Source organism: Entelurus aequoreus, linkage group LG21, assembly GCF_033978785.1.
Source record: "Entelurus aequoreus isolate RoL-2023_Sb linkage group LG21, RoL_Eaeq_v1.1, whole genome shotgun sequence".
NCBI lineage: Eukaryota > Metazoa > Chordata > Actinopteri > Syngnathiformes > Syngnathidae > Entelurus > Entelurus aequoreus.
This window is the reverse complement of record NC_084751.1, coordinates 30,557,282-30,571,999: the sequence shown is the minus strand read 5'-3', so window position 1 is coordinate 30,571,999 and position 14,718 is coordinate 30,557,282. Positions and strand designations below refer to the sequence as shown.

The 14,718-nt window shown below is 39.2% G+C and overlaps 1 protein-coding gene across 1 annotated transcript in view; it reads right to left on the bottom strand.

The window, feature by feature from the left end:
• LOC133638597 (excitatory amino acid transporter 1-like) overlaps nucleotides 1–10,543 on the bottom strand; it is a 33,997-nt gene extending 23,454 nt beyond the window's left edge. Inside the window, exons 1-4 of the mRNA XM_062031384.1 lie at nucleotides 10,405–10,543; nucleotides 8,063–8,200; nucleotides 4,162–4,366; nucleotides 4,013–4,055 (exon numbers count right to left, since the gene is read on the bottom strand). Of these exons, the coding sequence (XP_061887368.1) occupies nucleotides 4,013–4,055; nucleotides 4,162–4,366; nucleotides 8,063–8,200; nucleotides 10,405–10,543 (525 nt within the window). The remainder of the gene's footprint in view (nucleotides 1–4,012; nucleotides 4,056–4,161; nucleotides 4,367–8,062; nucleotides 8,201–10,404) is intronic.
• Nucleotides 10,544–14,718: the final 4,175 nt, after the last annotated feature.

Below are 14,718 nucleotides of genomic sequence, written 5' to 3'. Positions count from 1 at the left end.
CTTTAATGGTGCCTTCACAGATGTGTAAGTTACCCATGCCTTGGGCACTAATACACCCCCATACCATCACAGATGCTGGCTTTTGACGACGTCCACAGTTTCCAAAAACAATTTGAAATGTGGACTCTTCAGACCACAGAACACTTTTACACTTTGCATCAGTCCATCTTAAGATGAGCTCGGGCCCAGCGAAGCCGGTGGCGTTTCTGGGTGTTGTTGATAAATGGCTTTTGCTTTGCATAGTAGAGTTTTAACTTGCACTTACAGATGTAGCGACCAACTTTAGTTACTGACAGTGGTTTTCTGAAGTGTTCCTGAGCCTATGTGGTGATATCCTTTACACACTGATGTCGGTTTTTGATGCAGTACCGCCTGAGGGATCGAAAGTCACGGGCATTCAATGTTGGTTTTCAGCCTTACTGCTTACGTGCAGTAATTTCTCCAGATTCTCTGAACCTTTTGATGATATTACGGACTGTAAATGGTGAAATCACTAAATTCCTTGCAATAGCTCGTTGACAAATATTGTTCTTAAACTGTACGACAATTTGCTCACGCATTTGTTCACAAAGTGGGTACCCTCGCCCCATCCTTGTTTGTGAATGACTGAGCATTTCATGGAAGCTGCTTTTATACCCAATCATGGCACCCACCTGTTCCCAATTAAGCCTATTCACCTGTGGGATGTTCCAAATAAGTGTTTGATGAGCATTTCTCAACATTCTCAGTCTGTTTTGCCACTTGTGCCAGCTTTTGTGACACATGTTGCAGGCATCAAATTCCAAATGAGCTAATATTTGCAAAAAATAACAAAGTTTTCCAGTTCGAACGTTAAGTATTTTGTCTTTGCAGTCTATTCAATTGAATATAGGTTAAAAAGGATTTGCAAATAATTGTATTCTGTTTATATTTATCATTTACACAACGTGCCAACTTCACCGGTTTTGTTTTTTTTATATTCTGCCCGACCTTTTTCTGCAATATAAAATCACAGTCTATAGACAACAGAAACTAGTTTTAGTGCGATGACGCTCTGCAGGGACGAGGTGAACCATCACAACACTGCAGCATATTCATGCATCTGGAATGATCCAAACATAAGAAAATGCATATTGCAAGATATTTTTACATACAGGAGATATATTATACTAATATATTTCCTAAATGAAAAACTGAACGGCATTTAAAAAAAGCCCACCAGACACCAAAACACATCAATTTAATTGGTTTTAATGAGGGCCTTAAATCATCCATCAGCTATATAATTATGAAATGACATTGCTAAATGAACGATATGTCTAATATTTTTTTTATTTCTGACAGTCCAAATATGTTGACACACACATGAAGGACGGAGGATTCTCTGTCTATTGACTGTCTTTGCAGCGCAATCAACTATTTTCTCAAAGCCATGTGTATACTGTAACTGTTTTAGTTTGCCAATAGATTTCAGATGAGCTGAATAAAGACACAAAATAAAGCCTGCAGAGCAGTTTCAGCCTTGATAAATCACATTGCAGAGTACATTCTGCATATTCATGAAGACAGACACACTGAATGGATTTTGCTCACTTAAGAAATCCTCTGTGCACAAGTTTGGTAGGTAAGCTACGGAGCCCCTAAAAGGACATGGAGGGAAAAATATGTTTGCGAGATCTCGCAATGCTTTTTGCGAGTTCTCACAAAAGTTTTTTTTCCTATGTCAGTGAACCGGAAGTAAAACAGACACAGCGATGGTGAACCGGAAATGAAACAGACAAAGCGATGGAGGAGCCTACCCATCATCCGTGGGAGAAGTTTATTGATTTCTATTTTAGTATTGGCCTATCATATAAAGACATCAAATCGTATTATGGTTCCACAACAGAGCACAGATGATGGGTAGGCTCCCGCTCCTCCATCGCTGTGTCTGTTTCACTTCTGGTTCACCATCGCTGTGACTGTTTCACTTCCGGTTCACCATCGCTGTGACTGTTTTTCTTCCGGTTCACTGACATAGGAAAAAAAACCTTTTCCGAGACCTGGCAAAAAGTATTGCCAGATCACACAAAACATCCATGTCCCTTTAGGGGCTCCGTAGTAAGCTTTGCGTGTGCTATCAAGTTTAAACATGTTTTATTACAAGTTTTACATAGAATACACTACACAACATTGCACTATACAAAAGTAGATCAGGCTTCTACTCTGGAATATGAAATTGCCTAAAGTCTTCTGTAGGTGATGTCTAAATTTATTACTGTGCCTATTTTTGGGGGGATTGTAATTTTAAGCATAGTTTTAAAGTCCAGAACTATGACGTAAGTGTGTCAAGACGTGGAGTTTTACCCAGCTTGCTGCGAGATTTGTTCTCCCGGGATGCAAACGGACTAGACCGGACAAGGCTTGAAGGTAGGAACATTATTTAATCTTTCTATAAAGGGGTACAAACAAAAGGCGCTCACAAGGCGAAGGCACAAACTTGGCGGAGGGAACAAAACTAACACTTTAACGTAAACTATGAACATAAAACAAACAACACTTACTGTGGCATGAAAAAGAGCAGCATGAACAATGGCATGAGCAAAGTCAAAAGAGAGCATGAAAAGATCATCAAGAACTATGGCATGGACAGAGCATCAGCATGAAACTATCAATGTCGCCAGACCGACTAACTGACAACGACAGGCTGAAATAATAATCTCCTGATTAGAACAGGTGCGTGCATAAGGCAGGTGAAACTAATGAGTAGTCATGGAAACTAAAACAAACAAGGGCGCACAAAAACAGGAACTTTTGGAGTCCAAAACTAACAGAACATAACTAAACAAAACATGATCTAGACCACAGATCATGACAAAGTGCCAATGTTGTCAGCATTAGAGGGGCCCTTAAAGAGCTGTGCTGGACATTAAGGTTATGATAATGGATTATATGTATTAGGGCTGTGACTCTTTGAGTGTCCCACGATTCAATTCAATATCGATTCTTGGGCTCACGATTCGATTCAAAATCGATTTTTTTTTTTCAATTCAACACGATTCTAGATTCAAAAACGATTTTTTCCCGATTAAAAAGGATTCTCTATTCATTCAATACATAGGATTTCAGAAGGATCTACCCCAGTCTGCTGACATGCAAGCAGAGTAGTAGATTTTTGTAAAAAGCTTTTATAATTGTAAAGGACAATGTTTTATCAACTGATTGCAATAATGCAAATTTGTTTTAACTATTAAATGAACCAAAAATATGACTTATTTTATCTCTGTGAAAATATTGGACACAGTGTGTTGTCAAGCTTATAAGATGCGATGCAAGTGTAAGCCACTGTGACACTATTGTTCTTTTTAAAACATTTTTTATAAATGTCTAATGATAATGTCAATGAGGGATTTTTAATCACTGCTATGTTGAAATTGTAACTAATATTGATACTGTTCTTGATAATATTAATTTTTGTTTCACTACTTTTGGTTTGTTCTGTGTCGTGTTTGTGTCTCCTCTCTATTGCTCTGTTTATTGCAGTTCTGAGTGTTGCTGGGTCGGGTTTGGTTTTGGAATTGGATTGCATTGTTATGGTATTGCTGTGTATTGTTTTGTTGGATTGATTAATTGAAAAAAAAAATAAAAAAATAAAACAATATAAAAAAATAACTATTTTTACAAAATGAGAATCGATTCTGAATCGCACAACGTGAGAATCGCGATTCGAATTCGAATCGATTTTTTCCCACACCCCTAATATTTATATAGCGCTTTTCTAGACACCCAAAGCGCTTCACATAGAACTGAAAACCCATCATTCATTCACTCCATATTCACACACCATGGTGGTAAGCTACATTTGTAACCACAGTTGCCCTGCGGTAGACTGACAGAAGATGGCTGCCAATTTACGTCTACGGCCCCTCCAACCACCACCAAACATTAAATCCCATTCATACACCAGTGTGAGTTGCACCCTTCCATCTGAGCCACATCGTCCCAATTTATAGAAAATAGAATCGACACACTTGACATTAATTATGTGGCTCACCTGTTGTGTGCAAGCTTGGACCAGGTTTGGAGGAAACATATTTCTGAAACGAGAAATTCATTCAGTGATGGAATTACTAGTCATGATACAAGTAATAGTGTTTCTCCCATACACCCACTATGTTACTTTCACACATAATTGTGAGGTACCTGATCAGATCTAAAAACGCATCCGCAGGACTGACTTGCTCTATTTTCTGCTGTTTTCCAAATTCATCTTTAGACCCCTTTCCTGGGTGGATGATGAGGACAACAAGAATGCCAATGAAGACTGCGATGAAAGTAGTGGTCATGTAGTAAATCACAGCTCTCATGCCCATCTTCCCTGAGGCTTTGCTGTCCAAAGCGGCCATTCCTAATGGACAGAGGAAGAAAAAAACTGTTGTCTTTATCTGTAAAAATCTGGACATATTAAAACTTCAAGCCTACAGTATGTAGATCACAATGCCTTCACTAACAATATGTTGGTGTATAAGTGCCAGTCTTAATGTTGTGCTATTGCTAATGAATTGTTGATCTGTTGCTGCTTTGTTATGACTGATTGATTGATTGATTGAAACTTTTATTAGTAGATTGCACAGTATAGTTCATATTCCGTACAATTGATCACTAAATGGTAACACCCGAATACGTTTTTCAACTTGTTTAAGTCGGGGTCCAAGTAAATCAATTCATGGTAGGCGGCTCATGCTGTACCTATTGTCGCATGTAAAAATCTATCAACACGTTGTCTTTGATACACCCATTTATTTGGCTCAAAAAGAGGCAGGTAACTTCATAATTTCAAAGGTTCTTGACAACAGCATTTACACACTCTGTGCCAAATGCAGACAAAAACTTGCATTTCATGTACTTGTATGTCAACACCTTTTGCTCCCTGACTTACTACATACTTTCGCCTGCAGCGCCCTCTAATGTACAAACACAATACAAAAGCCTATATTTGGCTCTTATAGTACAGTACCTTCTAATGACCGGGATTGTTTTTTATTTAAACTTTACAAGTCCATCTACTTTCTATACCAGTTCAGTGAGTTTATCCCAGCTAAATTGAGGACAAGAGGTGTGGTACACCCTGGACTGATCACTGGAGAGGACATCATACATTGAGGCGGTGCGGCTTGGTTGCTAGAGCGGCTGTATCAGCAATTGAGGGTTCCTGGTTCAATCCCTGCTTCTTCTTTAATGGGACTCAATGCAATAAACTTGGTCAATAGGCCTTGGGGTGTTTTGTGGGTTTGCCCCACTTTAGTGGGGTTACAACATCTTGGCTGGATGGGGTGAAAAAGATTGACTCAACGGTTTTCGGTTCATCGGGCTGCTTTGAGTGAGCCTGCAGCTAAAGTTGACACAGGATGTGGTTACACTTGTCAGGGCACTTGTTTGAAAACCTCTGGTCAGAGGTAGTTTCCAGGAAAAAGTTCCAACGTTTGTGTTAACGGCAAACATGGAAAAGGATAATAGACCTAAAAGGCCCTCTGTACTGAAAGAAAACTACAACAGTTTCAAAAATATAGAGAAGTGAATTAATTAACTCATATTATGTTTTGCATATGGTGAATGTTCATATTCATCTTGGAGAAAGTAAACCACCAAGTTTAAGTAAATAGTGGTATTTCAGTTTGAGCACATAATAAGACAAGGCCCCTTAGATTGACGTTCGCAGGTGGATTGGATCACTTCTCATAGGAAAGAGGCCCTAATTGGGACTTCGGAATGCAAAAGTGATAGCCCTATCCTTGAGAAGAGACCACCTGTCTAGCTCAACGCCAGCATTTAAGTTAAAACTCAAAGCAGTTGTTTTTAAGACACTTACACACAAACTTATCCTTTTATGGTCAGGATGTGCTCTCCTGACTTAGCACACACACACACAGACAGGAAGGAGGAATATAAAACTAATGATTTGGCTTCTCCAAATTAGGAGTGCCTCATTTTCTTGACCTGACCTCCTCCAGGAACTGCAGTCCTGTATAATGACGCTCGCTTGTAATAAAGCAACTTTTGGTTAAGTAAAGCGTCTCTGACATCTCTTTTGATCCAGCCGCACTGCCGTGTCACCCTTTTGTCCGGATGAGGATGACAAGACCAGAAATACACATCATTAGCTGCACTTGTCTGGAAATATCTTGCCCCTCTTGCATCCTCTGCACATGATGAGAGGATCTTTAATATTGCACGAAGTCCAAAACTTTGTCAAACGTGACACATCTCTCCTGTTACTTTGTATTAAGGAATTTCTGAAATGCAATTAATTTCATTACACTTTCCTATAATTCCAAATCAAATTCAACATCCTGCTGGGTTGGGCCAGTTCACTATTTTGCACAAGCAGGCTTTGAAGTAGGCTGCATATGATGATGATAATGAATCTGATAATGATGGATTAGATTATCCTAGTCACGTCCGTTGTGTCCTTGGGCAAGACACTTCACCCTTTGCCTCTGATGGCTGCTGGTTAGCGCCTTGCATGGCAGCTCCCGCCATCAGTGTGTGAATGTGTGTGTGAATGGGTAAATGTGGAAATACTGTCAAAGCGCTTTGAGTACCTTGAAGGTAGAAAAGCGCTATACAAGTATAACCCATTTATCATTTATCATTTATACAGCACTTTTTTTCTAGTGACTCAAAGCGCATTACACTGGAACCCAATATACATTCACTCCACATAAGCTACATTTGTAACCCCAGCTGCCCCGGGGTAGACTGACAGAAATGTGGCTGCCAATTTGTGCCTACAACCTCTCCAACCACTTCCAAACATTCACATTTATACACCAGTGTGGGTGGCATTGGGAGCAAAGTGGGTAAAGTGTCTTGCCCAAAGACACAATGTGATTGACTAGGATGGCGGAGACTGGATTTGTGCCAGGAACCCTTAGGTTACAGGGATTTCTGGATCCAAGAACGCTCCGTCCATGCAATAATGCCTGTCAGTTGGCCTTCCAGAAGTTCTACGTTCAGACAGGTTTATCTGGCTGCACAAGTGAGAGGTCTTTGATGGTGTCACGGGGGAACCTGTCCGTCACCAGTTTTTCTGGTATTGCTCTGACTATGACTAGGAGCTAATGTAGCGGCTGTGCGTTCTGTATCAATCTTCCCTTACTGCCACTCCTCCAAAAGGGCCGCGAACCCACGTCACCCGACTGAAAGGTAAGTGTGCTAGCCACTATGCTAGCACACTTACCGAACGTACACCTGACGCAACCACATTGACTGGCCCCCGTTACACAAGACGTTAAAAAAATGTAATTTCCCTGCTGGAGTTAGCAAACAACAAATGCAAAATCACATTCTGGCGTGCTGTCTACAAGGAGTTTTTAAAATGACAGGGAGCTTGGTGTTCACTGCATATGCCCATGGCCTTAATTACGACCTACCTCCTTCGAACGGTAAAACAGCTGTACCGACCTCCGCTCTCAAAACAGCAGACCACTTGATAACCCAACACTTACGCTTTCATGGCATACACATGAAATTTGTTTCAGACAGAGGTCCCAAGTTCATCAGTCATTTTGAGGGCATTTTGCATATCCATCTGATACTCTGTCATATTTATTCATCATTCTTAGGCCAACAGACACATGGAGCGGGCCAACCAGGACGGCTATTTGTTGCATCTGTCATAAGCATGCATCCCTTTGTTTCAAACTCTGGTTGTAGTTAAACGGTTTTAAATGAGCAGTGGCTACCCGCCTTTTGTAAATTCCATCCAGACGAAGACTCGTGTCAATCTGCCTTGCCTCTGTATTTCACTGTCCTTTAGTTTATTCCACCCTGCAGCTTTTGTTACATTAAACCAATGGACTATTTTTCTACTTCTTTAAATTTGTTTACATCACTGCTTTTACTGTTTATCCTGACTAGTGTAAGAACATTAGGTGTATTACTTTTTGTATGCAAAGTGTTTTAATTTATTCAAATCCAAATGATTATAGCCTATTAAAGACAGGAAGTGAAAACAACACATGTCACAGCCTGCAAATTCTATAGATTCTAACAAAATGGAAGAAATCACGAACAAATGTATGAACTTAGTGTGGTTTCATACCTGTTATTAGACTGGAAATCAGCAAGGGTAGGACAAGCATCTGTAGCATTCTCATCAATAATTCTCCCGGGAAAGAGAAGTATTTCATCTCTCGATAAGACATCTTATAAGGGCGCAAGGCAAATCCCAGAATAATACCTGGAAGAAGAAGGAAGATTGAATGTGTGCATATGACACTCATTCCCCAAGTTTCCATGCACACAATATTCTGGTATTAACCAACTGGAAAAAGACATGCTAACACCTTTTTCAGATTTCCAATTCAGAATCCATATCATTTTCCAGTTATTGAAAATTTGCTTCGGACCACTGACATATGCTTATATCAAACACCAGAATTAGGTAAACACAAACCCCGTTTCCATATGATTTGGGAAATTGTGTTAGATGTAAATATAAACGGAATACAATGATTTGCAAATAATTTTCAACCCATATTCAGTTGAATATGCTACAAAGACAACATATTTGATGTTCAAACTGATAAATATTTTTCTTTTTTGCAAATAATCATTAACTTTAGAATTTGATGCCAGCAACACGTGACAAAGAAGTTGCTTATTGCTCAGATTTGTTGGCATCAAATAGACAGGTAATGGTTTACATTTCTGGTGTTAGGAGGAAACAAATGTGATAATAGCTATTCTGACAGACTTAAATATTATCGAGTTCACTGTGGATCGATTGGCGTAAGTACGGTAACAGTATAAAATATTATGAAACTTGTTCTGTAAAGGAGGCACAAGTCTTCGTCCTAGTCTGCATACGTGAAAACTGAATTGAAACATTGTCCACCTTGGGCAAGTTTGACCTGCTCAGTGGCCTTGTGGTTAGAGTGTCCGCCCTGAGACTGGAAGGTTGTGAGTTCAAACCCTGGCTGAGTCATACCAAAGACTATACGAATGGGACCCATTACCTCCCTGCTTGGCACTCAGTATCAAGGGTTGGAACTGGGGGTTAAATCACCAAATGATTCCTGAGCGCTGCCTCCGCTGCTGCTCACTGCTCCCCTCACCTCCCAGGGTGTGAACATGGGGATGGGTCAAATGCAGAGAATAATTTCACCACACCTAGTGTGTGTGTGACTATTGTTGGGACTTAAACTTTAACTTTTTAACCCATCCTTCATCCAAATTGTGCAGGGGTTTTGGTGGGCATTAAATGGATGCCGCCCGTCGTTACAAACAATGGTTTTAATGCAAAACCGCCAAAGACAAGCTTTTTGTCTTGCAAAAAATAAATATTTTTATTAACATTATTGACAACAATATTGGGAATATGCTGGTTAACATGAATATGGTGGTACCTCTGCTTTTGTAAGTAATACTTTCCAAAAGGTTAGACAAAGACCTTATTGTACGAAAGTCAGAATCAGAATCAGAATAGTTTTTATTGCCATTATTTGAGAACGGGTTCACAAACTAGGAGTTTTTCTTGGTGCAATCGTGCAACATAAAACCATTCAACAATAACAATTCATGTAAATCCAATTAACCCATTACATACGGCACACAACAAATTCCATAGAGAATAATTATAATTTTACATGCAGAAATTAATGTGAAATATATTTAAAATCAGTCTTACGTTGTAAAGGACTCATGTGGCGAAGATGGTGATGAGCAGAGAGGGAGGAGGGGAGGGTAGAACCACGTGGACGTCACTTTCGTACTTTGTTATTGTCATGTCTGCCTGTCCAGGTGTTCCTAATCAGTGTCTGTCTGTGCCAACCTAGGTGCTCCTCATCTTAGCTCATTACTTTCTCTATGTATATTCCCTAGTCCTTCAGTCTTGTTGCGAGTTCATTGCCATTCAGTCATGTCCTACCCTTGTCATAGTTTATATTGATTCCATTGTTACTGAACCTTGCCTGACCTTTTGATCCTGCTTTCTGCCTCACGTGTCCGTTACCTCTGCCTTTGTTTGGACTACCCTTCTGTTGAACAACCCTTGCTTAGATTAAGCCCATGTGTGTCTGCTCTGCCAACTCTGCTTTTGAGTCCTTTCCTTGGCCCCACGGGGGATTATTTTGCAGCCATACTCAAGTCACCAAGTCACCAACACATTAATTCTTTGTTTGGGAACTCGATTTCGTGAAGTATTACACGGACAAACGGACTAGCTTGTTTTGCATAACCGTGATGGTAAACAAAAACTAAGGTAAGGTTTAGGCAAAACATTTTGTTTCAATCGTACGAAAAGTGGTGTATACAAGAACTAAGGTACCGCTGTTGTCTTGGCTAACATAATATGAACCCAACTGCAATATTATGAGCATGTAAAAAAAGCAATTGGTCAACTGCAACCTCAATATTTAGTTTGCACAGGGACATAGTACATACCTGCAATAACTGCACCAACTGTGAAGAGAACAAAGGCGTTCTTTTTCAAGAAAGTTTTGACGTCCTCTTTAGAAATCTCCTCCACTTTCCTCTTGGCCTTCATGGTGCGTATGTGGATGCCTTCCCTGAAACGCTGCATTCTGCTGCAGCCAACCAATATATATATACAGGTTGATCAGTTACTCATATGAAGAGCATGTTTAGTATTGGTTTACTTTGAAAGGATAATAATCAAGAGTTTTTCAAGCTAATACCAATGCATTCACTCCTCAGCCTTCCCGGTAAGGTCTATTCGGGTGTACTGGAGAGGAGGCTATACGTCGGATAGTCGAACCTCGGATTCAGGAGGAACAGTGTGGTTTTCGTCCTGGTCGTGGAACTGTGGACCAGCTCTATACTCTCGGCAGGGTCCTTGAGGGTGCATGGGAGTTTGCCCAACCAGTCTACATGTGCTTTGTGGACTTGGAGAAGGCCTTCGACCGGGAAGTCCTGTGGAGAGTGCTCAGAGAGTATGGGGTAACGGACTGTCTGATTGTGGCGGTCCGCTCCCTGTATGATCAGTGTCAGAGCTTGGTCCGCATTGCCGGCAGTAAGTCAGACCCGTTTCTAGTGAGGGTTGGACTCTGCCAAGGCTGCCCTTTGTCACCGATTCTGTTCATAACTTTTATGGATATAATTTCTAGGCGCAGTCAGGGCGTTGAGGGTATCTGGTTTGGTGGCTGCAGGATTAGGTCTCTGCTTTTTGCAGATGATGTGGTCCTGATGGCTTCATCTGGTCAAGATCTTCAGCTCTCACTGGATCGGTTCCCAGCCAAGTGTGAAGCGACTGGGATGGGTATCAGCACCTCCAAGTCCGAGTCCATGGTTTTCGCCCGGAAAAGGGTGGAGTGCCATCTCCGGGTTGGGGAGGAGATCTTGCCCCAAGTGGAGGAGTTCAAGTACCTCGGAGTCTTGTTCACGAGTGAGGGAAGAGTGGATCGTGAGATCGACAGGCGGATCGGTGCGGCGTCTTCAGTATGCGCACGCTGTATTGATCCGTTGTGATGAAGAAGGAGCTGAGCCGGAAGGCAAAGCTCTCAATTTCCCGGTCGATCTACGTTCCCATTCTCACCTACGGTCATGAGCTTTGGGTTATGATCGAAAGGACAAGATCACGGGTACAAGCGGCTGAAATGAGCTTCCTCCGCGGGGTGGCGGGTCTCTCCCTTAGTGATAGGGTGAGAAGCTCTGTCATCCGGGAGGATCTCAAAGTAAAGCCGCAGCTCCTCCACATCGAGAGGAGCCAGATGAGGTGGTTCGGGCATCTGGTCAGGATGCCACCCGAACGCCTCCCTAGGGAGGTGTTTCGGGCACGTCCGACCGGTAGGAGGCCACGAGGAAGACTTAGGACACGTTGGGAATACTATCTCTCCCGGCTGGCCCGGGAACACCTCGGGATCCCCCGGGAGAAGCTGGACGAAGTGGTTGGGGAGAGGGAAGTCTGAGCTTCCCTGCTTAGGCTGCTGCCCCCGCGACCCGACCTCGGATAAGCGGAGGACGATGGATGGATGGATGGACCAATGCATTCATAAGCATTTACACTAAATAGGGGACATTTGCATTCAAAGGAAAAAAAATGTAAAACTTACTGTAAACTGTAACTGTGAAATATTCCTATTATATATATATATATATATATATATATATATATATATATATATATATATATATATATATATATATATATATATATATATATATATATATATATATATATATATATATATATATATATATATATATATATATATATATATATATATATATATATATATATATATATATATATATATATATATATACGTTAGGTCAGGAAAAAACACAGAGGCTATTTCATCCCTACAAGCCTGTTTCGCAGGTTTCTTTGCTCTTCAGGGGATTTTATCTAAAATCCATATTTTATATATTTCAAATGTTATATAAAATTCCCGGAAGAGCAGGGAGACCTGCAAAACAGGCTTGTAGGGGTGAAATAGCCTCTGTGTTTTTTCCTGACCTAATGTATATTCCGCTCTACCCCGGTATTGAGCACTGTATAACAGATAAACCACAGAAACCTTGACTATATATATATATATATATATATATATATATATATATATATATATATATATATATATATATATATATATATATATATATATATATATATATATATATATATATGAATATATATATATATATGAATATATATATATATTTATTTATTTATTTATTTATTTTTCCTGCAAGCATATTTGATCTAAATACATATATAAAAATACAATTCAAAATATGTATTTAAATTATCTTGACCATTGGAAAAATATTTATTGCTTCCTAAAAATAGACTTTACCATGGAATATAATTGAGTTAGAAAAGGTTAATTGTATCCTTTATAAATGTAATATCTTTACATATGTGTGTTACCCCTTATCCCAACCATACTTAAAATGTATATTTTTTACACATTTTCTAAATTGAAATTTAAACTTTAGTCTTATTCCTGAAATTTTGACTTGTTACCATAACACATTACCCCCTCTGAAAATATTCCACAAGTCACATGGTTCACACACTCCGCAGGCCATAGAAAGGTCAAAAGTAAGTTCACTTATGTGTTTTTGACAATTCTACGCTAACACACTCCTGTTACTTTCAGTCCTGTTACTCAAATGACTCATTTTCAGGTTATGAACCCAGTCAAACATTTAATTAAGTTGCCTGAGATGGACCAATACACAATTTGAGTAGATCAATGTGTGTATTATCAGATTTAGCGTTGAAAAAAGACAGAAATTTAAGTTTATTTTGAGAGAGTTAAAGAAAGTAAAAGGCACCGATTGGGTAGAGCAGCCTATTGTATTTGCTCATGATGAGATATGATATTTCCTCTTTTGTTAAAAAAAAGTTAAACATTCAAATGAAATATTGATGGAGGCCAACATGTATGATACCAAACAAAAAAAGCAGGACAAATGTTATTTTAGTTGAGCTTTTATCTGACTTCTTCCGGTTAATATAAAATAAGCAATGACCGTAGCAACACAAATGCAATACACCCTGTACTGGGGCAAGTGTTTTTTTAAAAGGGTTATGGTAATTTAAATAATTCCTGGTAAAGCCTTGAGATTGTTTTATTTGTATTATTTGATGGACACAGCATCCTTCTTTGTATTGCATTGGACAATGTCTATTTAAAAAACAACAACATAACCAATTGTATTGTTGTATCGTTACTGTATATTGCTAATAAACAAATTAACTATGATAATAATCACTTGGGATAACAGCAAAAAATGAAACTGAAACTGATTAAACAAAATGAAGGACAGATTAGACACTCAATACAAGATAACTGCTTTGTTTACATATTTGTTAAGATAGTAACTTGGTCTGAATTTGCAAATGTCATTAGCTGTTTAAAAAAAACATGTTCAATTTCTATGTACTGTTATTTAGTGATAACAGTGGTGAATGTGATGCCCAAACTGAACCGTACTCAAAATTAGTTGTGTTCTACATCTAAAGTTTTGTTTAAAATTATATGACACATAACATTGACAGTGTTAGTTGAACAACTAGCATTATTTTAAATGACAGCAATATTATACATAATAATAACCATTATAATGATTCAATTAAAAATGTTGCCACATACCTCTTAAGACTTGAAGCTTGGTTTTTCTCAGCTAAACGTTGCGGGGGCTGAGCTGAATGAGTGAAGTGGTTTGTGTTCTATTAGGATTCAGGAGGACAAAGCAACTGATCGCACAACTCAGAGGAGAGACAGGGCTCTCCTATAATTAGAAAGAGAGAGGGCAGGGATGGTAATGGTATTTCAATTAAGTTAGTTTGCTTAGTATGTATACTTACAAAGTTACATTTAAGTAAACCTTCACACTTCATCATGCTCGAAAAGGAGCAGGAAGAAGCAAAGCTCATTTATTCCTACTGTGTCTCCTTGCAATTACTGATAGTTTGTTCACTTATTGATGCTAGTACCGTTTATGAAACTGGCTCATATTAGTACGTATTTGTAATTCCTTGCTCAAGCTTCATAACTTTACTCTACATATGGACATACGTCCATTGTTGTACGCCCCACGTTTCATATGATTTCGTTTTTAACAAAAGTTTTTAAAATATTGCACCGGTTTTTGCATACTGTCTCGGTAATCGTACAGCAAAACATTGCGCCTAGCAAAACAAACTGCATTTGCACGTGCATCATTCCAATCTTTGTGCAATATTTTACTTTGCGTAAAATGAGACCAACAAAACATAGTTTGCAA